At 34.2% G+C, this 27689-nt stretch overlaps 1 protein-coding gene across 2 annotated transcripts; it reads left to right on the forward strand.

Annotated features, from left to right (window-relative positions):
- Positions 1-3791: 3791 nt before the first annotated feature.
- LOC110114848 (protein HEAT INTOLERANT 4) lies at positions 3792-26544 on the forward strand. Of its 2 annotated transcripts, XM_028694426.1 has the most exons (16): positions 3792-3899; positions 3994-4233; positions 5109-5147; positions 5293-5346; positions 5463-5523; positions 5823-5881; positions 8549-8620; positions 8835-8959; positions 9058-9117; positions 10589-10647; positions 19075-19148; positions 24531-24569; positions 24714-24776; positions 25110-25157; positions 25245-25373; positions 26219-26544. In XM_028694426.1, exons 2-16 carry the CDS (start codon positions 4048-4050, stop codon positions 26264-26266), a joined length of 1116 nt encoding a protein of 371 aa, XP_028550259.1. In that variant the 5' UTR covers positions 3792-3899; positions 3994-4047; the 3' UTR covers positions 26267-26544. The 2 variants fall into 2 exon arrangements, with proteins under 2 accessions (XP_028550259.1, XP_020703532.1); XM_020847873.2 differs by lacking the exon at positions 8549-8620 and having other exon boundaries at positions 3798-4233.
- Positions 26545-27689: the final 1145 nt, after the last annotated feature.

Here is a 27689-nt window from a genome sequence, read left to right on the forward strand (position 1 = left end):
TGAAGTAAAAGACTAAATAGTATATTTCATGTTCCCCTCTCTGCTATAGTTTCTTCTCTATATATAGTTTCTATACTTCTGGGAATATTGAGTATTACTAAACTAACACTAAAGAAGAAAATGATAACTAATAGCCCTTTATAATAAAAAAGGCAAAAATCTGATAGTGGAGATAAGCAAAACAACATGGGAGTGGAGATAAGTTATCCCTCACCTACAATATTGTTGGGTTGAATTAAGCATTTAATATAATGTAGTGGAGTTTTTTTTGCATTTTTCATTGCTCATAACATGAAATATTAAATGGTAAATAATTTCACAAGAAATCAAATATTAAAAGAAGTTGGATTACATGAAGTACAAAGAGAAAAATGCCAATAAAGAATAGTCTATGATTAAGAAAATCAACAAGGGGCATCTGATGGGTGTTTTGATATTTTGATATATTTACTAAAATATTACCTTACAAGCTTTAGCCACATGAAGTGAAGTTTATCTTAAAATTAGAGAGAACTTAGAGTTCTGAAGAACTTTGTTTAACGTTTGACGTCAACTATCATCACCTGCAACCACTGTTGTCACCCATCCACTATCACCTAACAACTATCAACCTTCTTCCATTGTCCAACCATCATCACCTGATCACTTTGTTCGTTTATCATTATATGAACATCATTGCCTAGCTGACATCATTCAACCCCCATAGCCTCATTATCATCTTCTTATCTTTGTCACATGACTAACATCATTTGACTATCATCATCATCATCATCATCATCATCATCCCTCCACTATTTATCCAACAACTTAAATTATAGTTTCGAGATACTAAGCTTGAGTACCCTACATTATAACGATGTCTTTTTCAATTTAGGGGAAGATCATATTTTGTAATTTAACTTATATAGTAAATCATTTCATATGGGCTAGACCTTATTAATTCTTCCTTCTCAGATTTTCCATATAAAATCTCTCTTTTCTTTCATATTTGTCTTTTTTCCTTACGTATGTGCAAGATCATTGTACAAATCTATGATGTAAGATTATCTATTGATCTTCAGAAATTTTTTAAAATGCAACAATTATGTCTAACGAATCATTTGATTGGTATTAAAGATCGATCTCAACTTTTCGCTGGCTTAACTCATTAAACTGAATACCAAGAGTGATTGTAAATGAACAAACTAACAATTTTAGCCTTCAATAGGGTCGATTTATGCTGAGGTAACTGTCCCAAACTCTCAATCCTTAAATCAATGCAATGCACAACACATGAAGTTCAGTAGAGATGCTTCCTATTCTCCATTAACAATTTCTATGCAGCTTTGTATGCACTTGCATTATGTGTAACTACTTGAACCACCATCCAAATTACATATTTTTGTGGAAATTGCTTGGCTTGTCAATGACCTTGAATATAAAGTATGTTGAATTTGGGAAGAGATCCGCAGAGACGGCATTTAAAATTGTTTGATCATAAAATTAGTTGTCTAGAAAGCTATCTTTGGTAAACCTCAAGAAGTTTATTGAGACTCCATTAAGGGATTTGATGTGGCACTTATACACGCCATTGAACAATCAGGTAAGATCCTAAAATTATGTGTTAATGTTGAATTCATATATTTTCCAATAAATTTGAGTAAAGTTTATTGGATTAATTATGAGATCTCACTCTTATAATGTTTGTTGTGGACTAGAATATACGCGGCGATAGAGTTTTAATCGTTCGTCTTAGCGTTATACGGATATCCAGCTCACACACAGAGAACACAAGATTTTTTACGTGGAAAACCCTTGAAAGGGGAAAAACCACGGGGCCTGGCCCAGTTGAAAAGATTTCACTAGAACTTAAGTTAGTTACAATGGGCTGACTCGTCTCTAAGGACGATCAGATTACAAGTAGCAATTATACAATGGAAGTACGGGTGTCGAGTAATGGTCTGGCAGTACTTCGAGCCTTAGATGATGATAAGGCAGAACTCCGGGCCTTAGATGATGATCTGGTAAAGATGAGAGTCTTCGACAATGGCCTGGCAAAGATGAGAGCTTCAGGTGAAGGTCTGGCGGAACGTAGGGCATTCGACGAAGGTGAGGGTCTCAGATGGCGGTCTGGCGGAGCAACAACGTTAGGCGGTGGTCCGGTGGAGCGCAGGGCGTCAGGCGGTGATTCGGCGGAGCACAGGGCGTCAGGCGGTGGTTTGGAGAAGCAACGTCGTTAGGCGGTGGTCCAGTGGAGCGTAGGGCGTCAGGCGGTGGTTCGGCGGAGCAACGACGTAAGGCGGTGGTCCGGTGAAGGTGAGGGCCAACTGTCGGCGGTGGTCCGGCGAGACTTCGGCGGTTGTCGAGGAGGCTAGGAAGCAAGAGCGATCTCTGATCTCTCTCTTTTTTCCTTAGGCTTTGGGGGTCCCTTTTCAAGAGGAGAGGGGGCTCTGTTTATAGATTTTGGGAATGACATGACTCGTAAATAGGTGGAGGATCAAGGGTTAGTTGGGAGTGGTTGGATGGACGGCCAATCTTGAATTCCTTGATCATGAACCGTTCGATTGACGTTTGAATGTCGTAGTGATGTCGGAATTCAGTGATCTTGGGCTCGTTGGATTCGTCTCGTCGAGCCGCTCGATTTGACTATAAGCTTGTTATGTTTGGAATCCGTTTGGTAATCCAAATTGTGGTTTGAACCTTCTAACAGCTCTTTGGGTCCTTGATTTGGACCCATTTGGGCTCAGATTGGGTCTAATTTGGTGTCGTTGGATTCGTATTTCCGAGACGCTCAGTTTGACTATAAGTTTGCTGAAATCGGAGATCGGATGCTCTTGATTTTAATTCTGAAAGTTTCTAACTTGATTTTGCTTTGAGATTCGTGCCCGATCAAGATAATTTTCGGATGATGTATCAATGTTTATGAAGTTATATGATTATGACCCCACTTACACCTTATTGCAAAACTTGTTGGGGAATTATGTCTGTGTTCTTTAAGTGCTTCATTTACTTAAGCAATCATGGTAATGCAAACCTTGTAGGGGAATGATGACTGTGTTCTATAAGCGCTTTTAATTACTTAAAATACACTCTATTTTGTTATAGCTATAATGTTATATCCGTATACTATGTTGTTATGATTGCACTAACTACGTTGAATCAATATTATTGTTTACTATGTTATAATCCGTGCTCGAATCATGATCATAAAATATTCGAGCCATGATTGAATGATCTTCAAATCATAGATAATTTTTTGAAGCCTATTCGAACAATCTTTGAACGATTATTGCACCATATCGAATGATGATTGAATCAATCTATCATAATTCAAAGAAATACTGATCCATATTTAAGCCATATTTGAATCTCGGTTGACCTTTGTTGATTTATGTAAATCCTACAAAAATATGATTAGTTCGAACAAGCAAAATTGTTTGAAACTTATTCAAACTTTATAATATTATTGCCCAAACAATGGTGGTTCTGATAGACTTCAAATAGACCGTTTGTGATTAATATAGAGTTTATTTTGGTTTGAGACTTTTGAACCTATTTCTTCAATTTTTATTATAATGGAGCATATAAAATTAAAATTCTTTTTAAAGAATTGATTAAATATAATAAATTTATTTAATATAATATTAATATAATTAATAATAATAATAATAATAATAAAGATTAATTTAAAATTTAATTAATATATCTCATTTAATTATTACCAAATATATTAAGAAATTTTAAAAATTAAACCCTCCTGTTCTTCCCCAAATTCCCAAAAACCCTTACGGCAAAGAAGCGAGGAAGTAGGGCGGGAGCGAAGCGAGGAAGTAGCGGCGGGAGCCCGCTGGAGAAGGCAACGACGGGACCAGCGGCTTGCGAAGAAGAAGAGGGCTTACTGAGACTTACGCCGGATTTAGGTTAAATCCTGCTATCAAACAGCCCCAAAGTACAATACTTGTCTCGACATAGTTCATTTACAGTGTCAACTGAACCGGACGTAACCCTCTGAAGCTCCGGTAGACCGAACCTCGCCTCCTTTCAAATTTGAAGGCACTCAAGTCTGAGATGGCGGCGTCCAGGAAGAGGAAGGCGCCCCAGAAGAAGAAGGCTGAGGAAGGCGGTGTTGGCGATGTAGTCAATCCCACCGACGAGGCTCAGAAGGAATCAAGTAAGGGAAATGCTAATAGAAGGAAAAGCGTCAGAACTAAGCCTCATCAGGAAGCCAAATACTTCGAGGAGAAGCGGAATCTGGTTAGTATGATGCTCGTGGGTGATAAATTTTTCTTCCCTATTTCTCTTTTAACTGATGCTTTTGATGCTATTGTCTAGTTCTTTAATTGTATGCTAAATTTTGGTCGAAAATAACTGCCCCTTTTATTACCTCATGGAAATAAAAAACCTATAGTGAAAATTTACTTTATGATAAATTGGAGAAGCATAATCGGGTTGTTTCCTCTTTGAGAGTATGAATCCCAGGAAGGATAATACTATTTATTTAAGCATTATTTTTTTATTATTGGTACTATTGATTGGATATTTTCCTCGCATGCTGAATTTTGGTTTAACACAGCCATCGCTTTTTAATTACATTATGGGAAAAATGAAACTTCACTATCTCTATGCGCCTAGTTGGTACGACCTTTGAGAAAAAAATGCTGTATATAAAGGTAAGTCCATGTTTGATTTCTTCTTGAAATTGCTGACCGCTTTGTTCTTGCATTATTGAGTGAATTAAAAAAATAATAATAACTTTTTTGAAAAGTAATTGAAATTTTCTATATTCATAAGTTGGTCGTGCGGTTAGAAATAAACATTGATTTTAAGCTTTACATATCTTCTCAAAATCCTCTTAAATTAATGATTTTTTTTTTAACATACAAAATTGTTGAAATTGAAAATCATCATTAATCATGCTTTCTATATTTAATCTACCAAATGTGATGATTTTTTCAACTTATGAAATCAGTGAAACTGAAAATCACCCATTTTTAAATCATGCCTTCTATCTACATTCTACAATCTACCAAATATGCCCAAAGTGTGATTGTCCTGAAGTGCTATTATCACATAGTTTTTTTTTTTCCTGGTGCTGCATGAGTTTTAATATTGGATTGTGTTTTTGACAGGAGGATTTATGGCTAGCTGCATTTCCTGTTGGAACTGAGGTCTGATTGCTGATTCTTGTTACATCGTCACACCAAGTTCTTTCATTAGATGATTAACATAGAGCTGTCTGAGATATTTTGGCTCAAGCATGTGAAAGTTTGCTTGTTGCAATGGTTTTTTTTAACATGTGTGATTTGATGATAGTGGGATAACATGGACAAACTTCATGAGATCAATTGGAAATTTCCTAACTTGGAGGTGCTATTGCAATGCTTTTAACACTAGATACGTTTTTGAATTTTACAACAAAATAACATGGTACAAATCTGCAATGCATGTTTCTAATCTCAACCTTTTTTTTTTTACTTATACAGAATGCTTTTGAGGGTGGAGAGCTTTGCGGGAAGAAGGTGTACTTGTTTGGCTGTACTGAGGGTGGCTTTCTTGTTCTTACTCTTAACATTTGTGGCTTGTTATTTCACCAGATTATTGCTAGAGTTTCATTTTATGTATTTTTTAAGAAATTGGTGTCACATTCTTCTTGAATATATCACCAAATATCTTTTTAATTACTTTATTCTTCAATTTCCTTTTGAGTACACAAATTCATATACAATCCCAGTTTGAAAAGCAAATGATAGATATAAGGTTTCTCCATTTTGATGATGTTTAGAATAAAACGATGGGAAACATCCACCATTCCTGAGTTTTTTATGTTTGTTTTTCGAATGCAGCTCAAATGCTGAATGTAAATGGCGTGGACAAGGTCACCCTTATTCCAGTAGTGATCGCAGTAAGTACAGTCATGTTATATTTGTGATTGTGTTATTGTTTGGAAACTCAGTTTTTCTCTAAATCATGATATTTATTCATCAGTTGAGTTTATATTGAAGTCAGACCTATTCAATTATCAATTGAAATATGTAATATGAATCTCTTGAGAGCCACTTTTCATCAATCCTTCACATTTTGTGCATTGCTATTCTCCAATGTTTGCTCAAAATGAGATGCCAATCTCTTTTGGGTGTTTGTTTGCAGTTCATTGAGAATCAAAATTGTAATCCATTGACAAATTGCAATATACTCAAGTTTCTTGGTTGTGGTATTTCTTGGATGAACATGTTCATGGAGTTGAGTGGATAATTATTAATTCACTGATTTGCTTTAATGGTATTGTGCATCTTCATGCAATTTCCTTGTTTTTTTTTATAATGACATTTGTATGATTTGTTATATCTTGTTTTTTCCACAGAAAATTGATTTGATTCCATATTTTGATTGCTCTTTTGAACGATTTCTTAGTTATTGCCTTGTCTAAAAAAGAAGTCGAGAGGGCCTTTGAATAGAAAAATGCAAACACATCACTCTACTCTTTCCCATTTGGGCTTTGGAATGGTAATGGTTTATTGAAGCCACTATTCATGTTACCAGTGGTTTGTGCAGGTTGTCATTATTAAGTATCTGTTGGGAGTTGTTACGTTTTTTTTTTCTTTATATTGCTTTCATTCAAATCCTCACTACAGTATTGTTTTCATACTACAACAAAGCTTCTATGTTAAAATGAATAATCCTACTATTATAGAAATTAAGGTGTAAGCTTTCTCTTTAGAATGGAATATGCATATAACTTGGAGAGATATGTGCGATGGAACTGTGATTAATATTGATGCACCCTTAGAGTATTAAGAGAATTTTTTGTAATTGGGTGTCACATGCGTGGAAGCTTTTAAGTTCTTATCGTATTTTAATGTATTGGATTTTGTAGTTATAAATGTTAATCTTGATATTGATGTGAATCAAACATGAATTGCTTGCGGAAATTAAGATGAAAGTAATTAAAGCGTTGCCAACACAAATTTATCACCAATAAGATAAAGGATTAAATGTATTCTAGGCGAAGAGTTGCTTTGAGATAACCAAACAATTCATAAACATTCAAAGATAAAAGAACTACTTAAATGCTCATAACAAAATCCCACGATTAATAATGAGAAAATTCACCTCGAGCACATTCTCACTCATTCACTCTTTGGCTTTTAGCGGAGAAGAAAGAACCACACGAAGATGGAGAGCACCACTACGGAAAGGAGACGAAGGACTTCGTTACCGGAGAGGTAGCCGCCAGTGGAGGTGGTGGTGGATGGCGCCCGGTGATTGTCCAAACGTAGTCTTGAAACTGGCGCGCACAAGTGATGGGAGAATCCGCTCCAAGTATTCGCCAACTGTGTCTTCGTGCTCAAACCCCGCGTCGAAGAACGTAGACCGGAGGATGTTGAGGCTACCGTCGGCGTTGAACACAAGCCCCCACTCAAATTCGGGATCCGCCATTCAACATTGAGGAGGGGACGTCAAGAAGAAAAGAGAGGAGAGTTGGGCCGTGAGCTAGGGAAAGACTTGTGGGAAAATCTGAATTTGAATTCAGATTTTCATGGATTGGAGGGAGAGGTTATTTTATCATTATAATCCCCCTAAATTATATTAAAGAGAGGGGCGGCTATTAGGGGAGAATTAAGAGGTTAATTAGTGGATGCTTAGGTAGCAAGGAGAGAGAATAGGCTAGGTGGAGGGGGCCGGCCAAGCAAGGGGGAAAAGAGAGGGAATTTGATTAATTAGTGGGGCCCATGGAGTTAATTAAAACCTGATTTTAAATTTCAGATTTTAATCAAGTAAGGAGATTTGAAATTTGAATTCAAAACGGATGAGATTTCATTTAAATCTATTCCTAAATGTAGGGTGTTATTTTAGGAAAGGAATAATGAAAGAATTAAGGCAAGAAATTCAAATTTACAAGAGGAAGGGGCGGCAGGATTTTACCAGGGAAGAGGAGGGCTGGGCTAAGGGAGGCGGCGGCCTGGCTGGGGCCGGCGGCTGGCCCTTTTGGTGGCAAGGAGGGATGGGGAGGGTGAGTTGGTGGAACTGGGTGGGGAAAAATGTTGGATCGGCTGTAGGGGAAGGGAGAAACGGGCCAAGGCAAGGGGAAGGGGGGACGGGTGTGTGGAGAAGGTGGTGGGGAAAGAAGAAAACAGTGAAATACAAGTAAAACCAAGAGCTCGCCGGGGCGGGCTGTTGGGTATTTCGGGTGGAGCCTCTCCTAGGTCTCCTCTCTTTCTCTCAAGCTCTCAAGCAAGAAGACGAAAGAAAATCTCAGAAATTTTTATTAATCAAAACATTAAGCTCATACAATAGGAGGAGACCTCTTTATATAGGCCTCATTAACAGAAAATAACATGAAAATAATATGACTCAAATGCCCACCGGGCTACAACAAAGACTAAACCTTCATAATGGCAAAATAGTAAACTAAGGTTTGAAATAAAAGATACATAGAAAATAACATAAGATGACATGGCAACATCAGAAATATAAGCTCCCAATCGTAGCCGTCGATCTACGATTCCTTCGCCGGTAGACCTGCCTAAAATGTCTGTCAATGACCTCATCAGATATATTCTATTTGCAGCTTATATATTTCTTCTGCGTGAGATTAAACATAGCATTTTCACGAACACAAACAACTTGTGCCTTTCTTAGTGTGAGTGAAATTAAATTTATCGTCCCTCTCTTCACTTTAAACAATATAAGTAGTCATTTAAAGTTAAATTCCATTTCAAATATTGATTTATATGCTAGTGTTATTGAAGATACTATGTTCTAGTTTTGTATATGTGGCAGAACTTCTCTATTGCTTTATGAAACCTGGATGTACTGTTCCATCCTAATTGCCCCTTTTTTCTCTTTTTGTTTAGGTGGTTTCTCCTGTTCCCCCCTCTGACAAAATTGGCGTTAAATCTGTACAAAGAGAAACGGAAGAAATTATTCCCATGAAATCAATGAAAATGGCTTGGATGCCATATATTCCATTGGAGGATAGGTAATTTTGTTTTAAATTTTTAATCTTTTGGTTTCTTTCCAATGTTTTAATGTGAAATTTTCAGCTAGTATGACATTGCATGTTTTGTTCATTTCAAGGCATAGTCAAGTAGAACGATTGCACACTGAAATTTATACTATGGGATGCACTCAGAGAAGGTAACTCTAGCCTATCCATTATCCCTAACATATTTCATTATTATCTTCCTTCCTTTTTTTTGACCTTATACCACTCATCCTCTGATGACCTTCTCAGCATTTTCCATCAATGCATATGGCTATTTCGTTTGAATATGTTGGTTTCCTTTACAAAGAATTACATTTGGCATCGAGGGCAACCTACTGTCTTTTTTTATATCACGTTATTTTACTTCATTCTTCAAGGACAATTTTTCATGAATGCTCATTTTTTATTTTGCCTTTTTTTATGTCGAATTTCACTGCTGCTTTTTTATGTGTTTATTTTTTTTTGTCTTTCTACTAATTTAATTGTAAATTGTTTTGTTTTTGTCAATTGGTTTTGAAAAATTTTCAACATGCTAATTGTTTTTAATATGACTATGGTTATACCCCATATTTTTTGTACATTTAACACTTCCATTGTACTTGCATCATATGTGGTAGCTGTAAAGTGTTAATGACTTGTATATATTTTGCATATTTACTAAGCGTGCAGGATTCCCTTTTAGTAATACATTTAAGTAACAATTTTCAACAAATATAATAACATACATGAATACATGACTATTAATAAAACTTAGATACTAAAAATTTTAATTAAAATTGAAACAGAATTATTTTGTGCATACCTAATATGAGACCACATCTAAAACTAAACTCACCAATTCTAATAATTCCTATTATGTATACAAATAATTTGGTTATAAATGTGTCAATATATTCATGTAAAGTATATGAATTGAAAGACAACATTGAATTCATAATGCTCAATAGTCAATAGTACATCATAGTACAAATATTTTGTGGAGCCCTAGGAATGGTGCATGTTGTAATATGTTCTATTTTAAATGTAGTGCAAAATATTAAAATATTATGGATCATTCACTAATTATTTAGTAATATAAGAGAGAAAATATTCTGAAGCAAAAAGTTATTATCAATATCCTATAAATAAAACATTAGAATGCTTTAACATGCATGACCGTATATATAAGGCAATTAAATTGAAAAATAAATTATCATAGCAATGAAAACAACTAAATTTATAAATTAAACTACCATTTTTGTCATGATGTATACTATTAGGTCAAAATGTTAAATATTGATGCTTAGACTCAACAACTCAAAACATTAAAATAGTTTTTTACGAGGCACTTATTTTTTTAAAAAACATTAAATTAATCATCCTGAGAAGCTTAATCATCATCATGATAAGTCAAAAGAGCCTCATCTCCTTTATTAGGATCATCATTATGTTCTAAATTATAATCTTTTTCATCACCATCATCATGCACTCATTTATTTGCGAGAATGATAAGCCAAGATGAAGATTATAATTTATAAAGCTGATCTCAAATAGTCATGATTAGATTAATAATGATGATGACTACGAGTAATTTATTTGTTCTTTTTTGTTAATTATTTGAGATGTTGGTTCTCATGTTTGCAGATCTGCTCTAAAATTCCTGAAGGTTGAGCGAGTTAAACAGTATGATTATTGCCTGCCTTGTAAGTATTTTTTTAGTGTCGTACATTCTACCACTTAAAATATGTTTTCTTTTTTTTTGTCATGATGTTGCATTCCTTTAATTTTGTTTGTATTTACGAGAATGCTAATCTATGAATCAACTAGAGTATGATACCAATATACCATCTAGGTTATAATACATTTACCTGATCACTCTAAGTTTTCTTCCGAACGACATTGCAACCATCTGTGCATTGCTTTCTTAGCGATTCTTTGAGTCCATCTAGTTACTTTAGTCGATAGTTTTCATCATTGAATTTACATACAAATCAACAAATTTGTTAAAAGCTTGATTACATTCCCTAGAATCTAACATATGTTTTGATTTGTTTTGATGCAATTGATTTTAAATCATAAGTTGTGATGATTTAGGTTCTAGTGTTTCTCATGCAAATCTAATATGACATGTCGGGAAGTTATATGACAAAAAATTAAAATTCACATGTTACAGACTATTAAATCTAAACATTGATATACTACCTTTGACTAGAATTGAAATAATGATCGAAATCTATTCAAATGAACAATCCATGATGTACTAGAAAGTAAATACTAGAATTAAGGATAAAAAATCGCACACAATTTCATGCTATCGACATTATTGCAAATTATAGCAAAATTGACTAATTCAATCCATCAACAACAAAAAAAGGAAGAAGAAGAATAAAGAGGTGTAGAATAAATATATCACTTGAAAATAAGTTTAATGTATATTACAGGGACTCAGGGAGATAACTGATAAAAAACACTTGTATAAACCAATAAAGAAAACCTTGCTAAAATTCGAGAAAATCAACCACTTATAAACAATTTTTGAGAAGAAGGTAGACAAACCATAACGAAACAAATTTTATTTGATGAAAGAACAAAAGCAAGCTTGATACAATGGATTTTTAATTCTAGAGGAAGATTCGGCTCTCTCAATCCCTAGCTGGCGGCTTGAGACCAAATACCTAAGATAGATATCAAATTTCAGCCAAATTCAAGATGCCCTAACCGTAGAAAAACATACTACTTAATATATACAATTCAAAAGGAAATCTCTAAACAAACCCTACTTTGAAATTTCCCTCCTAAATCCCTCCAAAACCTTTCCTTATTCCTGCTGCCAACAGGGGCCATGCATGCTGCTCTTCTGAGGTATGTATTGTCAGACCAGTCCCTGGACCGGACCGGCTGGCGGCTAGTTCCCCAATACCTAAGAGAGATCTCAAATTTCAGCCAAATTCAAGATGCCATAACCGTAGCAAAACATACTACTTAATATATACAATTCAAAATGAAATCTCTAAACAATCCCTGTTTTGAAATTTCCCTCATAAATCCCTCCAAAACCTTTCCTTATTTCTGCTGCCAACAAGGGCCATGCATGCGGCTCTTCTGAGGCCAGTATTGTTAGACCGGCCTTGGATCAGACCGACTGGCGGCTAGAACCCAAATTCCTAAGAGAGATCTTAAATTTCAGCCAAATTCAAGATGCCATAACCCTGGAAAAACATACTAATTAATACATACAATTCAAAAGGAAATCTCCAAACAACCCCTACTTTGAAATTTTCCTCCTAAATCCCTCAAAAACCTTTCCTTATTCTGCTCCAACAGGGGCCAAGCATGCAGCTCTTCTGAGGCATAGACCTTTTCCTCCTCTGTTACGTGAGCCGGTCCCGTATGGACCGATCCTGGGACTGATCTAACAATACCCGTCTCCTAAAGATCCACCTTTTCCATAAGGTTGAAAGACGACACTCTCCTTAGCTTCCTTATCATCACAAACGGTGAGAACATGTAGAGTTCGGATCTTGCATTTGTGCCACAGTGTATACCTCTCCTCACATCTGAAACAGAGCCTCTTCGTTTACTCCTGTAACTTTGTTTATGTGAGCTTCTTGAAGTTGTCTCTGGGTCTTACACTTACAGCCTTCTCCTTTTGGGTTTCCCAAAGAGTACCCGGCATCAGCTCATTGGGTGCCAAGAAGATGGTGGTCATCCTGTACGAACCTCCAGAGCTGCTGCTTCTAGTCTCTTTCTCTAGGTGCCTCTGATCCTCCACTAGCTGAGCTATCTCTATAGCCTCTCCCAAATTACGAGCCCTCATCACTCTAACTGCCGCTCGAAGCTCTGTTTGAGCCCTTTCAAAAAGTTTCCCTCTAGTATAGTATGCGAAAGCCAGTTTAGTCGATTGGCCGGATGCTCAAACTGCTCAAGGTATTCCACCACCATCCCCTCCTGCATCAGGGCATAGAATTGCTCATAGAAGTCCCCTTTCATGCTGGTTCGAAAACGTTCCAACAAATAATCATTAAAACTCCCTCCAAGTTCATATGGGTCGCCTTGTTTCCCTCCATTGGTACCATGCTAAAGCTTTCCCTTCCAAGCACATCTCTACTGCCGTCAGTCTCTCATCCTTCATTTTATTGACGGTAAAGTATCTTTCCACCTTGTAGATCCACCCATGGGCATCATCTCCCTAAGAAATATGCATATTTAGCTTCTTCACCCCTCGGATCTCTTCCTTCCCCCTTGTTTCCTTCATAATTTTCCATTCCCTAAGGGGATGGTTCCCCCCAAGTGTCCCAATCATCCATTCTATGCTCATATCCAAACCTTTCATCAAATTCCTACATTCTCCTTTTAAATTTAGCATCCCTTGGATCATAATAAACCCTTCTCCTTTCAATTTCAGCCCTCCTTCGATCATAATTACACATTTTCCTTTTAAATTCCGCTCGTCTCCTCTAAAATTCAGTAGCCCTTTGTTCATGCTCCACCTCCTTATGCTTCTCCCCATACCCTCTACTTGGCTCCCACCTAGGAATAGGCTCTAGGGGAGGTATTCTCTCTTTTCCCTTTCGAGTCTCCACCTCTTGATATTCCTTTTGCCTTATTGGATTAGAGTTTCTTTGCTTCCTAGGTTGTCGGAGGCTTCCCTTGCCCCTTGCCTCTGACGATGTCGTTTTGGGTTGGCCCTCGAGCAACTTCTTCAACATCTCCCCCAGGCTGAAAAAATTCCCCTCCTTGTGGATGGTTGAAATTTGACTTATGTCATCTGAATATTGAACGTGGAGATCTAAAATTTCAGTTTTCAGTTGTCCAATCTCCTCTTTCAACACTTCTATCTTTCTTCCTGTCATAGGATTCAGATTTAGGCTCCAATAGCAAAGTGCAACAAACTGCAAAAATAACAAGATCGTATATGAAACAACAACATTCAGTGAGGAAGACTTCTATTTTAGCCAGAAAATTATTCTGATACCAATTTGATAGAAAATACTTGTATAAACAAAGAAAAAACCCTTGCTAAAATCTGAGAAAATCAGCTACTCGCAAATAATTTTTGAGAAGGTAGATGAACCACAACGAAACAAAGTTTATTTGATGAAAGAAGAATAAAAGCAAGCAAGATATAATGGATATTCAATTTGAGAGAAAGATCTGGCTCTCCTGATCCCTAGCCGGTGACTAGAGCCCAAAAACTTAAGAGATATCTTAAATTTCAGCCAAATTTAAGATGCCTGAACCCTAGCAAAACATACAAATTAATGCATACAATTCAAAAGGAAATTTCTAAACAACCCCTACTTTGAAATTTCCCTCATAAATCCCTCCAAAACCTTTCCTTATTCCTGCTACCAACTGGGGCCAAGCATGCAAATCTTCTGAGGCGCAGACCTTGTCCTCCTCTGTTACATGAGCCGGTCCCGTATGGACCGATTGGACCGGTCTAACAATAACCTCCCTTAGAATTCATCAAGTCTATCACTTTATGAGGGAATTAAATACTGAAAGTAGAACGAACTGTATATCAGCAAGACTTTTATTCAACTAATTAAGTTTTGTTCATGTCTCAAACGCCTATTCATAATTTTTAAGATAAGCCCTTTCCATTCACTTAAAATCGTAGGTGGATCACATAATTCTCTAACCTATCCATTGATATAATGCTTACTAAAGTCAGCACTCTTAGTAGTCATAGAAAGATTGAGGAAATCATAGGAATTTAGTGGTTGTTTGGATGTAAGCAAAATGAGTGTTTTGTCTTTTTTTGCTTTTGTTTTATAGTTTTTGGTGTTTGGTTTAAAGCAGCAAGCTTTGTTGTAAGGGGATGAAGAAAGGGAATTTCCTTGTGATGTAAGTTTTTTTAGATGAGTGAGATTGGGTTTTTGATGGAATTCCAGGTTGGTCTCATAGTTCGTTAGTGTCGATTCAAGGTTGGTCTCATGTAGTGCTTTAAATCAAACAATGCATGAAATTAGTTTTTAATGTATTTATTTTACAACTCACCAACCAATTTTGTGTAACTGAAATGCATTGCATTTATTTATTTATTTATTACATGCAAGCAAACAATCCCTTAGGATTGACAGAAGCCGAGAATTTACAAAATTTTAAAGTCTTACTTATGTGTAAGAGAATCAGAGGAGTATTCATGGATAAAATTGAGAAATAGAGGAATAAAGTGTAAATAGAGCTAGAAGGATTGTAGAGCTGGGGCAAGCGATATATTATAGAAATAGTATAAGGTTTGTTGAAGTCGTGTGGAGAGGGAAGCCACCAGAATAATATTATGTCTAATTTGTGAAAATTTGTCCACATTAAATTGTTTAGTTTTTAGTCTTCTGATAGACTTGGATGTTGAATAAATATCTATGAGTCATTATGGATAGTTCTATATTTTCACCTTATAAAGTGCCTTTCATATCCATTATCAGTGATGAGTATGATTTCATCACCAATAATAACTTTAGGAGCAAGATTGGTATGGTTGTCTGAAAATTGTGTAGATGAAACGTTGAATGTGAAACCCAGAGGAAGAGATGGAAAAAGAGAATTTATGATATAAAGTTAGATCAAATACATTAAACCATATACTATTATTGAAATTTTGTGATACTTGTAATATCCCAATTCATTTTATGACTTTATATGATTCATATTTAGTTTTCATAATTAATATTACATTTACAACAAATGTTTTAATTCTAATCATGATATGAATGGTGGATAGTTCAACAGAGTATGAAGCAGTGTTGATAATTCCAAAATACCCATATGTTTCCTTATGAATATGCTATAACGAATTCCAAGGGGAGCATATAATGAAGCAAATCTAAAATTTTTATTAGATTCCATGCTTTTAATAACTAACAAACCTCAAAGATATGTTTAATTTAAATAAGTATGTTTATTATATGGATCAATAATCTCTAAATATAATTAAAATATTTTGAAGATTAGTTGTGTTAACTTATGAATCTTATGATCCAAGTAGATAGATTAGAGTTTTTAATTTCATATTTTCTTGGAACAAGATTATCATGAATAAATTTATTGATTTATCATCATTGATTGAACCTCTCAATAAGGATCATAACTTCTAAACATAGGGCTAGATTTTTAAACAAAGAAGTGCCACAACAGCATATTTGATTAGAGAATATCTTAGATATTTAAAAGTAAATTTATAATTCTATAATTAGATCAGCTATGATGTATGGACCCATATGTTTGTCTATAAGAAAGCCACTAACAAAATTAGTTGAGAAAGGTAACAACAACATCAACATCAACATCAAGCCTTTATCCTACTTTGTGGGGTCGGTGATGTGAATCAATGTAGGAATTGCATTTGGGAAGTAAAATTGAAAGTTATTTAAAGCATTGTCAAAACAAATTTTATTACCAATAAAATGAAGGTTTAAATTATTCTAGGTAATTAACTCGCTTAGGCGAAGATTGCTTTGAGATAACCAAACAATTCATAACAATCCAAAATAAAAGATATACTTAATTGCTCATAACAATAATCCCACAATTAATAATGAAGAATTTCACCTTGAGCACCCTCTCACTCGTTCACTTGGGGGCTTTAGCGGAGAAGAAAGAACCATGCGAAGATGGAGAGCACCACTACGGAAAAGGTGACGAAAGACTTTGTTACCGGAGAGGTATTCGCTGGGGAAGGTGGTGGTGGAAGGCGTCCGATGATCGTCCAAGTGTAGTCACGAAACTGTCGGTCGAAGATACTTGCGAGGATCGGGACGACTCGCTCCAAGTACTCTTCGATTGTGGCGTCGTCTTCAAATCCTACGTCAAAGCAAGGAGAACGTAGGATATCAATGCTCCCGTCGGCGTGGAATACTAATCCCCATTCAAGCTCCGGATCCACCATTCAACATTGAGGAAGGGCGGGAAGAAGACAAGGGAGGGAGGATGAAGCCGTGAGCTAGATGAAGACCAAAGGAAAATCTGAATTTGAATTTTCATATTTTCTTATGTTGGAGGGAGAGGTTAATTGCAATAAAAGCCTCCAAATTTTCAATTAAAGAGAAGCGGTTATTAAGGGAGAATTAAAAGGGGAATTAGTGGGTGCTTATGTGGCAAGTAGAGAGAGAAAAGGTGAGGAGAGGATGGCCGGCCAAGCAAGAGAAGAAAAGAGGGATTTTGATTAATTGGTGGGCCCCATGAATTTAATTAAAATTTGAGATTTTAATTTCAGAATTTTAATTAATTAGGGAAGTTACAAAGGTGGGAGGGAATTTGAATTTGAATTGGGTAAGTAATGCTCAATCAATAGCTCCCTAATTTAAGGGGTCAAATTAGGAAAGCAATAATAGGAAATTGATGGCTGAATTCAAATCCCTCCAAGCCTTGAATCCGGCGGGATTGGCCAGGGAAGGGGAGAGGTCGGGTTGCTGGATGAGGGGGAGGGGACGGCGGCTGTACTGGGGCCGGCGGCTGGCCCAGCTGGCGGCAAGAGGGGGTCGGGTAGGGGAGTTTGGCGGTTCAGGAGGGGATGGGAGGGACGGCTGCAGAGAAAATTGAAGGGGGAAGAGGGGCGGGTTCGGTGAGTGGAACGGGGTGGGGAGGAAGGAAAAACAGCGAATAAACACGATAAAACCAAGAGCTCACCGTAGTGGGCTGTTGGGTGTTTCGGGTGGAGCCTCCCCTAGGCCTCCTCTCTTTCTCTCAAGCTCCCAAGCAAGAAGACAAAGATAAATTTCTGAAATTTCATTCATCAAACATTAACACAATAAGAGGAGACCACTATATAAAGGTTTCAAAGCATGAAAATAAAAGACTCACATGCCCATTGGGCTACAACAAACACTACGCCTTCGTAAGGACGAAATAGTCACTAGTGCACGAAATAAAAGATACATCAAATGACATAGAAAAAAATAACATAAAATGACATGTCACATCAGAAATATAAACTCCCAATCGTAGCCGTCTATCTACGATTTCTTCGCCGATAAACCTGCCTAAAATGTCTGTTGATGACCTCATCAGTCGGCTACATGAATCCTTTTTCTTCATTGTGCTATGTTAAAAGTTAAGTTCTCATTTAAATCTAATAAAGAAAGATCATTTCTAATATTTTCTAACCAATTCTTTTTAGGTCTACCTCTACTTATCATAACATAAGTCAAATCTAATACATCTACTTTCCTAATGTAGGTCATCAAAAATACTATCGTTAATATGTGATAAATGAAATGGTTAGAAGGTAAATGAAATTTTAAAATGAATATGTGATAATGCTAAGAAGGATAGGATGTGAAATGGTTATATTATTGGGTTGATGGTAGTAGCTTCTTAAAATTAGGTTTTATAATAATTAATTCCCAAGAACAACCCAAAAAAGTATTTGTCAAAGTGTAAATCATTTGTTTATTTAATCAGTTGCTTGTAATTATAAAATGTTCTTACTGGTACATTTGTAGTGGTGTTAACGCAAATTAACCGGTTAAGGCCATAATGAATCTTAAAAAGTACAAAATGATTAATCATATAATATTAATTAACCAAAAATCTTCTAATGACATCGAAAGAATTAATTAATTAATTATCTTTGATTTTTTAGTCATGATTTCATGTGCTAATTGCTAAAAACATCTTATTTAGCATGTTAATTGTTTATAATAAATCATTAATATTATAATTCATATCAAACCATTGTCTTTGCTTCATTACTCCTTATTATCTTACTTCTAAAAACCCACCATGTTTAATAGCTTATCTAACTATTTGCTTAGTTGCTAATTAATTTTATAGTTAAAGTTTAATTACTTATTTAAAGAACTTTAACCACTTATAGAAATCAATTTCTAAACCTTAATCCACTATACTTTTATTGAATGCAAAATAATTTTGAAATATTAATATACATTACATACTTGATTTTGATTAAAAAAATCCACGATTGAAGGATCAAAAACATTACCAAAATACAGATTTAGATAATCCTACTTATAACCATGCAATAGCTTAAGCTTTTTGATATTTTTTGTACAATGAGTTTATAATGGTCCTCTTTTGTATTACTTTCCCTCTATGATGTTTTAATTTGTTTCTTATAATTTCATATTTTTCACAAGTTACTTGAAACTCTTGAATTTTTTTTGTAGATCTTCAACCCCTCCACCCCGATGATGATGAACAAGATACGGTTGTCCATATCATGTATCCTCTAGATCCTCCGGTAAGTATTAGATAGAAAATCTTTAGATTACCTGAGTATCTTATTTTCCTTGTTGAAATTGCTTTGATCTCATTATTAGAAAATCAACTTCAAAATAAGTTCGAGAGACAACATTGTTTGTTATATTTTTAGCTAGAAATAGTGCAACGTTAAGTTGGTTTTACACTCTTGCAATTTATAAAAAGGTTTCGAGAAATAAAAGGATCTTTAAGCGGTTTTTGTTGACCTTGAGAAAGTTTATGATTTAGCGCCATTGTAATTGATTTGGTGGTCATAAGAAAATTATTTTTTTAGGATAAATTGAAGTTATATATATATGGAGGCATTGTGATTAGCATTCATGGTGATTTTATTTTGATCAAAAAGTTTCTAATTTGATTAATGTTATATCAATGACCAACCTTATGCTTGTAATTTTTTCTAATCGTTATGTAGATGCCAACAAACCATATTTAGGGATGAGCGAGGCAATGAAAACAAATATGAGATGTGCAGATGAGGTTTTGTATGTGGCGATTTTTTAGATGCAATTCTATTACTGTGGATTGTACTATTTTGCATTGGATGTGCAATGGGTGATCAAATGCAGATGATGCTTTGGATTTGTGTGAGTTGCTATGAAGGAGTTCACAAGATTTGTGGGATTCACACATTAGGGAACATGAACCTAATTCATAAAGTGTGAGCGACAATGTAGTTAAAAGGTGGGGATACAAGAGTTTTGCAAGAGATGGAGATGTTGATTATTGATTTGCGAGAGTTCTAATTAATGAGATTTGTCAGATATTTTAGTGATACAATGACATGCTGATTGAGTAATCTTATGAAGGAAGATAAAGGTACTACTTCTCATAAATATGCCATATTCTTTGAATTACACAATATAACAAATATATTTGTGCAAGAATTGAATTTATTAATGAAAACACTCTTTATGCTATTTCAAATCTATAACAAATTTTTTTATTCATGGAAGTAATTGAAATAAATCAATAAACCAAAAAAGAAAAAATAAAGGAGAAAAGGATCAAAATGATCCCTTGAATCTTTATGAAAGGCTAAAATAATCCCCAACAATATTAAAGGACTATTTTGGTCTTTCAACTCTTTAAAGATGAGTTACTTTTTAAAGACTTGAGGGACCATTTTGGTCCATTATAAATAGTTAATGACTATTTTGGTCTTTTTTTCTAAAAGATAAAGTATTGCATGCCATTTGCATTGTGCATGTAGTATACTATTTTTCTTTACTGCACATTGACATACAAATAGCATATAAAGTGTGAAATGCTGTATTATGGGCTATAACTTGTGCTATTTTGAGCTATTGACATGTATAAAGGGGATTGAGAAAATTACATGAATGAACACCTTAAGTGAATGGATACTTTATAGTGAAACAAAGCAATAAGAAACCATAAAATGGAGAGTTAATCCCTAGTGGAGATGTGAAATATAAGACTTGTATCTTTTCATACGAATAACAAGGCTTACCATTTATTATAGCCAAAAAGTCATGGACATTCTAGCCCGAGTAAAATTAAAATATTGTTATGCATATTCAATAACAAGCGATCAATTTACCCTTCATAAATTGATGAAATAACAAATATGGATGACTACATGATACATTGAATGATATTGAAAAGGCAAACTCATGAATAAGGATTGAGGTAAATTTTCTCTACATTACTTATGAGAGACATGATGAGAGTGTGGGGAGTGCACTGCTTTGCACGTGATATGCCCTGCGAAACCATTAAGCAATTGCTGAAGAGATAAAAGTTTTGTGTGTGAGATGTGGTAGCCTCAAGTTGAGGCAAAGGTCAATAAGTGAGAAGTTGGGTTGGCTAGTTGCATCAAAGAGAAAGGACTAAGAATGATGTGCTATTCGATGAAGGGGAAGAGATTTTTTATTGCCGTCGAAATTTTTTTATGGATGGATCCTTGGAATTACTAACTTCAACTCTTATGCCTATTGATGACAAGAGCTGTAACAAAAGTTGTTTGCATCATGGATGGATTGATAATGTTTAGGATATTAAGGTTGAAAGAGAGATCGAGTGCTTATAAAATGATTTAGTAGCTAGTGAACCTGTTTACTAACATCACAAGTTTGCATTGATAGAAAGGCTACTGGAACTGCTTTATTAAAAAATTTTGTGAATTTTATAACAATAATGCAATTTATTTGACCGTTTTTGGTTTATCTAGTCATAAGTCTCATTTAAAATAGGCCAAATTTTTAATTTTAATGGAAAATTTAGGATCAAGTTTTAGAACAAAATGAAATCTTTCGCTTATTAACTATAAAAATTATATAGACAAATCTCATATTCTTTGGGAAAAATTGGTTGAGATGGGCCTGCAATTAGATTAGTGGCTTTGCAAAGGGAGGATTCAAAGGCATGATGGGGCTAGGAGGGGGGGGGATGTTTTGGTATGTCATACAGATTCATTTATAAAGAATACTTTTTAGAGCTTAGTTTAAAAAAATTCGATGAATTTGAAAATACAGGACAGCTATTTTTTATTTCTTTGTCAAGCATCATTTCACTAGAATAAATCTCCACAATTGATCCTCACCACATCTTTGAACCTCTTATCCCTTGTTGAACCACACGTACTTCCGAATGTTCCTCTTTGGCATCGTCAATTTGCTTGGCTTATCCTTCATTGTTGGTCAGCATAACTTATTTCTATCACATCTTGTGCAATTTTGAGGAACTTCAACTCTGATGCCAATTGATGATGAGAGGGTAAACAAGCAGATATTTTGTTGAATTATTTCTTTCATTAGCCAAAAGGCCCCAAAACACTTGATTTTCAACCATAAAACCCTTCAACTTTTTAGTTGTAATTACATCATTTTCTTCTATCTGAAACAATTTATCCTGCAGTAATTGAGATTTAATTTTATATGCTCAATTAGTCACAAGAGATGTGCTTCTCTTTTATACTTACGATCCTAAAATTTTCATTACAATAAAAGGCATTGAATTCTTTCTCTTTTAGATGAGACCCAAGGAAAGATAAATCATAAAGAATAAATTATTTGTTTTATTATTCAAAAAATTGTATACTTTATTTACTAAGTAGGTAGTTCCAATCACCTTTGCATCACTGAAATATTATATATTTGTTTGTAAGGAACAACTCCACTAGTTATTGAATGTTTTTGATTGTCATACAAATTCATTCATAGAGAATTCTTTTTGAAAGTTAGTTTAAAAGAAATCAATGAATTTGACGAAATGCAAGACAACTATTTTTGATCTTTTTGCCAAGTGTCACGACACTAGAATAAATCTCCTCCATTGATCCTCACCACATCGTTGAACCTCTTCTCCCTTGTTGAGCTCTGCTTGCTTCTAAGTACTCCCTTTTTGTTGCCAAAATTTTTCCTGGCTTTTCCTTCATTGTTGTTCGTCCTAACTTAGTAGTATCACATCTTGTGCACTTTTGAAGAACTTCAATTCTAATGATAATTGATGATGAGAGGGGAAACAAGCATAGATTGTGGTGGATTATTTCTTACATTAAGCAAATACTTGATTTTCATCCGTAAAACCCTTGTACTTTTTAGTTGTAATTACATCATTATCTTGGATCTAAAACAATTTATCCCACCCTGCATGAAATTTGATTTTATATTGTTAATTAGTTAGCAAGTGATGTATTTTACTTTTATGCACAAACGTGATCCTAAATTTGTTGTTACAATAAGAAGCATTTAATTCTTTCTCTTTTATGAGACCTAAGGAAAGATAAATCATGAATAATAAATGAATTGCTTTGTTTTTCAGAAAATTCTACAATCTCTTTACTAATAAGGTAGTTCCAATTATGTTGGTTTGTAAGCAACAAGTCCATCAGTTATTGAATTACTTTATAAAAAATGGTAAAAACTCGGTTTATGTTTCACTTCCATCATCAAATTTTCAATTTAGGTAGAGTTGATAGTTTTGTCACTTTCACGATTCAATTTTGAATTTGATTTTTGTTATTTTTATTTGTAAAAAGATTGCTAAAAATATGAAATAAAAAGGGCTATCTAATGGGTTTCAAATTACAACGCACAAGAAATTTAATTTGATTTTAATGATGGGATTTCGTAAAATTTTGTCCACTATTCAAGAGTTTTAATAAAACTTGATCAAAATTTATTAGTTTTACTTAAGTTCTCAAATTTTGTCCGAAATTTCAATTCAAACTTTCCAGTTTCAACTGAAATCGGTCAAAATTAAAAAAAAAATGTCCTGGAGTTTCAAATTGGTTTTAATGGAGCCAATGAAAGCTACCAAATAAAACCTGAACCACCAAAATTTAGAATTATGATTTTTTTTTTGTGTCAGTATCTTTGGGATCAATAATCCATTCATTTCAAGGAGATCAGATATATTCTCTTTCATGTCTTCCAATTCAGCAATCATTTGAAAACAAATTTTGGTCTAATTATTGAACAAATATGAGGAACTTGAGAGCATCCAAAAATTTACCATAGTTAAGTACAAGGGACAAATCAATATCTTATTATTTGACCCGGTGCATATAGGCAAATGTCATGTAGTGTCAAAAATATTGGTTGATATCTAAGGTGGTGTTGTTGTCATAACGGGAGGGTTTACCGATTTATGCTTGAAGAATCCAAATGCTTTAATGAAACAAGCAATCCACCATATTTTTCCGCTTTCATTTCCCCACTTGTTGTCACCTTGTGTTTTCTATTATGATAATTTTGGTAGATGAAACTTTTGTTTTGATGTAAGTGAAATTATAATGGTAGAAGAAATGTTTAGAATATATTGGATTTAAAATTAGTAGATAAAGATTCAGTATATCACATATAATTTTAATTGATTTGAAATAGATATTATCAATGAATAGCTTTAAAAGATGATTCTTAGATGTGATATGTTTTTACTTTTGATTCTATTATACAAAAAAGTAGGATATTCATTATGGAAAAACTTCTAAATGTAAAGTTGCAGTTTAAAACGAAGTGCCTCAAAAGTATTATAACCTTCAAACGTAATTATAAAAGCTGCCAGTGGATCGGTTATGATATATGGATCCAAGTATGTGTTAACAAAAAATGGATACCAATAGTTTGTGGAGGAAATAGTAATGTTAAAATGGATGAGCAGTAAAGCTTAAAAGATGGAGATAAATGATTATAATGAGTCATGATAGAAGTGGCACTCGTTTTGGTATGATTATGAAATATTATCATTGTTTTGCTTTTACAACTGAACCATAGAAATAAACAGAGCAGGATTAGTAGATTGACCCAATTTGTTGGGTACTAATAATGATGATTTTGGAATTTAATCGCTGGAAGCTTTTCTTGTAAAGTTGATGCCATAGTAATCTTTCCTCCAGGTTGTCTGTGAGTTTGATTGGGAGCTGGATGACCTTGAGGTATGTACAACTATCGTATGCCTTATAATTGTCCTGTTTCCTTAATAATTTACTTGCAAGACCGATGTTATATAATGGTGTATATTTTCTGATGACCTTATGTTCCGTTTGATTACTAAACATTGAGACTTGTTATTTTTATAGGAATTTACGGATAACCTTATCAAGGAGGAGGTCTTATGGGAAGACCAGAAAGATAAATTTAAGGTATATGATTTATAAGAATGGTTTAAGGATAAATGTATAGTATATGATCTATAAGAATGGCTTAGCTTATAACTCAAATGTGTGGTTTGATGTTTTTCATGCCATTTTGTATTGGCTTTCACAAGATAATTTAGGCTTCGTTTGGGACGGCTTTCTTTATGCTTCTTAAAGCAGCTTCGTTGTACTAGGAAGCTGCTTTAAGAAGTATAAGGAAAGTCGTCCCAAACAAAGCCTCAATTGACTTGGCTGCTGCGGATTATGATTGATGCAAAAGTTATATGTGCTATTGTTGGAATAAGAAACAAAACTAAAGCCCAATGTTTATTGCTTTAGGAGCATGTAAAGGCACAGGTTAAAGAAAGGAAACAAGCTCAGAGACAGGTTGTTTGACTTAACCAATTTCATTTTGGTTCTTAACCATATTAATGGTACATTATTCATACTATGATGCTATACTGGTTTTTACAGGCAAGAGAAGCCCGGAAAAAAGCTATAGAGGACATGGACCCCAAGATACGATCTGCATTGGAGAATTTGAGGCTCTACAAGTTTTACCCTGTACAAACTCCTGATACACCAGACATCAGTCAAGTGAAGGTTTGGCCACTTTTAAATTCCTTCCTAATTCTGTTTGCTCTTAAATCAAACTTGAAGCAATGGTTAGGCTGATTCCATTGTGATTTGAAGGTTATAATTTTGACTCATGAGAATAATCTTTTTTGCGATGCTAAAGTCTGCGTGTAGAAATCCCCTAAGGGGAAGCCTGATGACTGGAGGATGCTAAGTGAGAGTAAAAGAAGTTAAGAGGGCATATTTAACTTCAACTTGGTTCTCCTTCGCTTAGGCGACTTAAGGAACTCATATTTGCCTTCTTCTGAATTCAGTTTTTGGTACTTATAAGGCTTCGTTTGGGACTGCTTTCGTATTGCTTATTAAAACTTTTTTTTAGTATAAAAATTTTAATTTTTTACTAAAAAGCTGCTTTAAGAAGCAATAAGAAAGCTGTCCCAAACAAAACGTAAATTGGCCATAAAAAAGTCGAATGTGGCATGCCGTAGTTCTGTTCTTGGTGGCCAAATCTTTGACTCTCCTTACATGGAAATTTATCTTTGATTCTCTCTTTGACTCTCTTTCCCCTAGTCCCCTTTTCTCTTCTAGCTGAATAGATGCTTGCAGTATGGTATTGTTTCCTTACATTAGGTTCAACAATTTTGGTCCTATATGATGGAATATGGCCAAAATGAAAACTAGATCATCCATGACAGATCTAAATATTAGATAAATTATTAAAAATTTTACTGAACTGAACACTACATTTTACAAAACAATACTGATTATTACAAAACACTACCTTCCACATAACATTGAACTAAAGCGCAACTTTGATTGTTATTTTTTACTTTGTGGACATATTTCATGTGTTCTTTGTTATCATCTTTCAGGTATCATACATCAATAGGTACTATGGAAAAGCTCATGCCGTTCTCTGACACTGAAGAGGGATCGAACTGTTCTTCCATCAATGGATTCAGAAGCAGAAATTTGGTTGTTTTTAGTTTTCAACAGTTGACATTGAGACAATCTAAGCGGCTTCATATTTTTATTTATTTATTGATTTTTGTTTGAGTGACATGAAGAGATTATATCTCACTTTTCTTAAGAACCCTCTTCTCCTCTTTTGTATTACTGCCCTATAAACATGTCTGATTATTATGGAGACAAATATAGACAATTCAAAAGATAATTTTGATTGTGGAGCTTACTTGTATTTGGGGTTTTTATGCCGCTCTTTTTGGTCTGTTGGTTGGGTGTTTTGGCTATCAACTAAGAGGTATTGGATTCGAGTCATGCTTATATATATGTGTGAGTCTTGGCATTGTCTCTTAATTCTTCAAAAAAATTTTTTTGAGGTTTTTGACCTGATCTTGAGCAAATCTGGCTTGAGCTAAATGAGATTTGCTAATTTTAATTTTTGCTTAATGTGATGTAAAAATTGATGTGATTTTCTAAGAAAATGCTAAGGCTTAGATATCATTTTTGGTGATTGTAATATTTTGTAAAATTAGCCATAAAATTATTAGGTGAAATGTAATTTTCTTGAAAGTTATGAGTTTTGATTTCTTTTGATTAAAAGTAGGATAATAATTATTTTAGAGTTAACACATAAAGATCACAGATTTTAGAAAGCTTGGAGAAAATTATAGCAAAATTGAAGTGTGATAGCATGATAAATAATAAGTAGCCCTAAATGTACATTAAATTAGTTCATAAGCTTGCATTTTTAAATCTCTAATTTATTTTTATTATTTATAATTTCTATTGCACAAGTCATTTATTACAAAATTAACCTTTTTTTTCCCCTTGTATTAAAAAAAAATCAATTCCAAATAAAGCCTTAATTACCCTTCTTTTGAGTTGAATTAGTTATGAAAAGTAGAAATTATAATGATTTCTCTTATATTAAAATTTACAGTACTTGGTACAGGACCCACCCTCAACATGAATCAAATACACATTCAATATATACAACTAAAAACTATTAAATAAATAAATAATAATGATGATAGACTTCTAATTTACTTATCTGCATAAGCTTTTTTTTATCATATTATTTCTTTTTTTTTAATGAACAAAATTTACCATTATGTGAATTAAATTATACATATATGATAAACCTCACAATCACCTAATCCAAGCATATTTAGGCTTCATTTGGGATGGCCTTTTTACAACTTCTTAAAAGTAGCTTTTAGTAAAATAAAATAAAATTTGTATACCAGAAAATTGCTTAAAAAAAAGTAAGAAAGTCATCCCAAATGAAGACTTCGTTATGGACGGCTTTTTTACAGCTTCTTAAAACAGCTTTCTAGCATAAAAATTTTAATTTTTTATTGCAAAACTACGTTACAACAA

This window comes from Dendrobium catenatum, unplaced genomic scaffold (genome assembly GCF_001605985.2).
Source record: "Dendrobium catenatum unplaced genomic scaffold, ASM160598v2 fragScaff_scaffold_484, whole genome shotgun sequence".
Lineage (NCBI taxonomy): Eukaryota > Viridiplantae > Streptophyta > Magnoliopsida > Asparagales > Orchidaceae > Dendrobium > Dendrobium catenatum.

Excerpts from the sequence above, each read along its gene's own strand:
- LOC110114848 (XM_028694426.1), top strand. The coding sequence starts at position 4,048 with ATGGCGGCGTCCAGGAAGAGGAAGGCGCCCCAGAAGAAGAAGGCTGAG. Across the intron at positions 5,347-5,462 it reads GGAAATTTCCTAACTTGGAG|AATGCTTTTGAGGGTGGAGA; the intron begins GTGCTATTGCAA and ends TTACTTATACAG. Across the intron at positions 5,882-8,548 it reads TTATTCCAGTAGTGATCGCA|CTTATATATTTCTTCTGCGT; the intron begins GTAAGTACAGTC and ends TTCTATTTGCAG.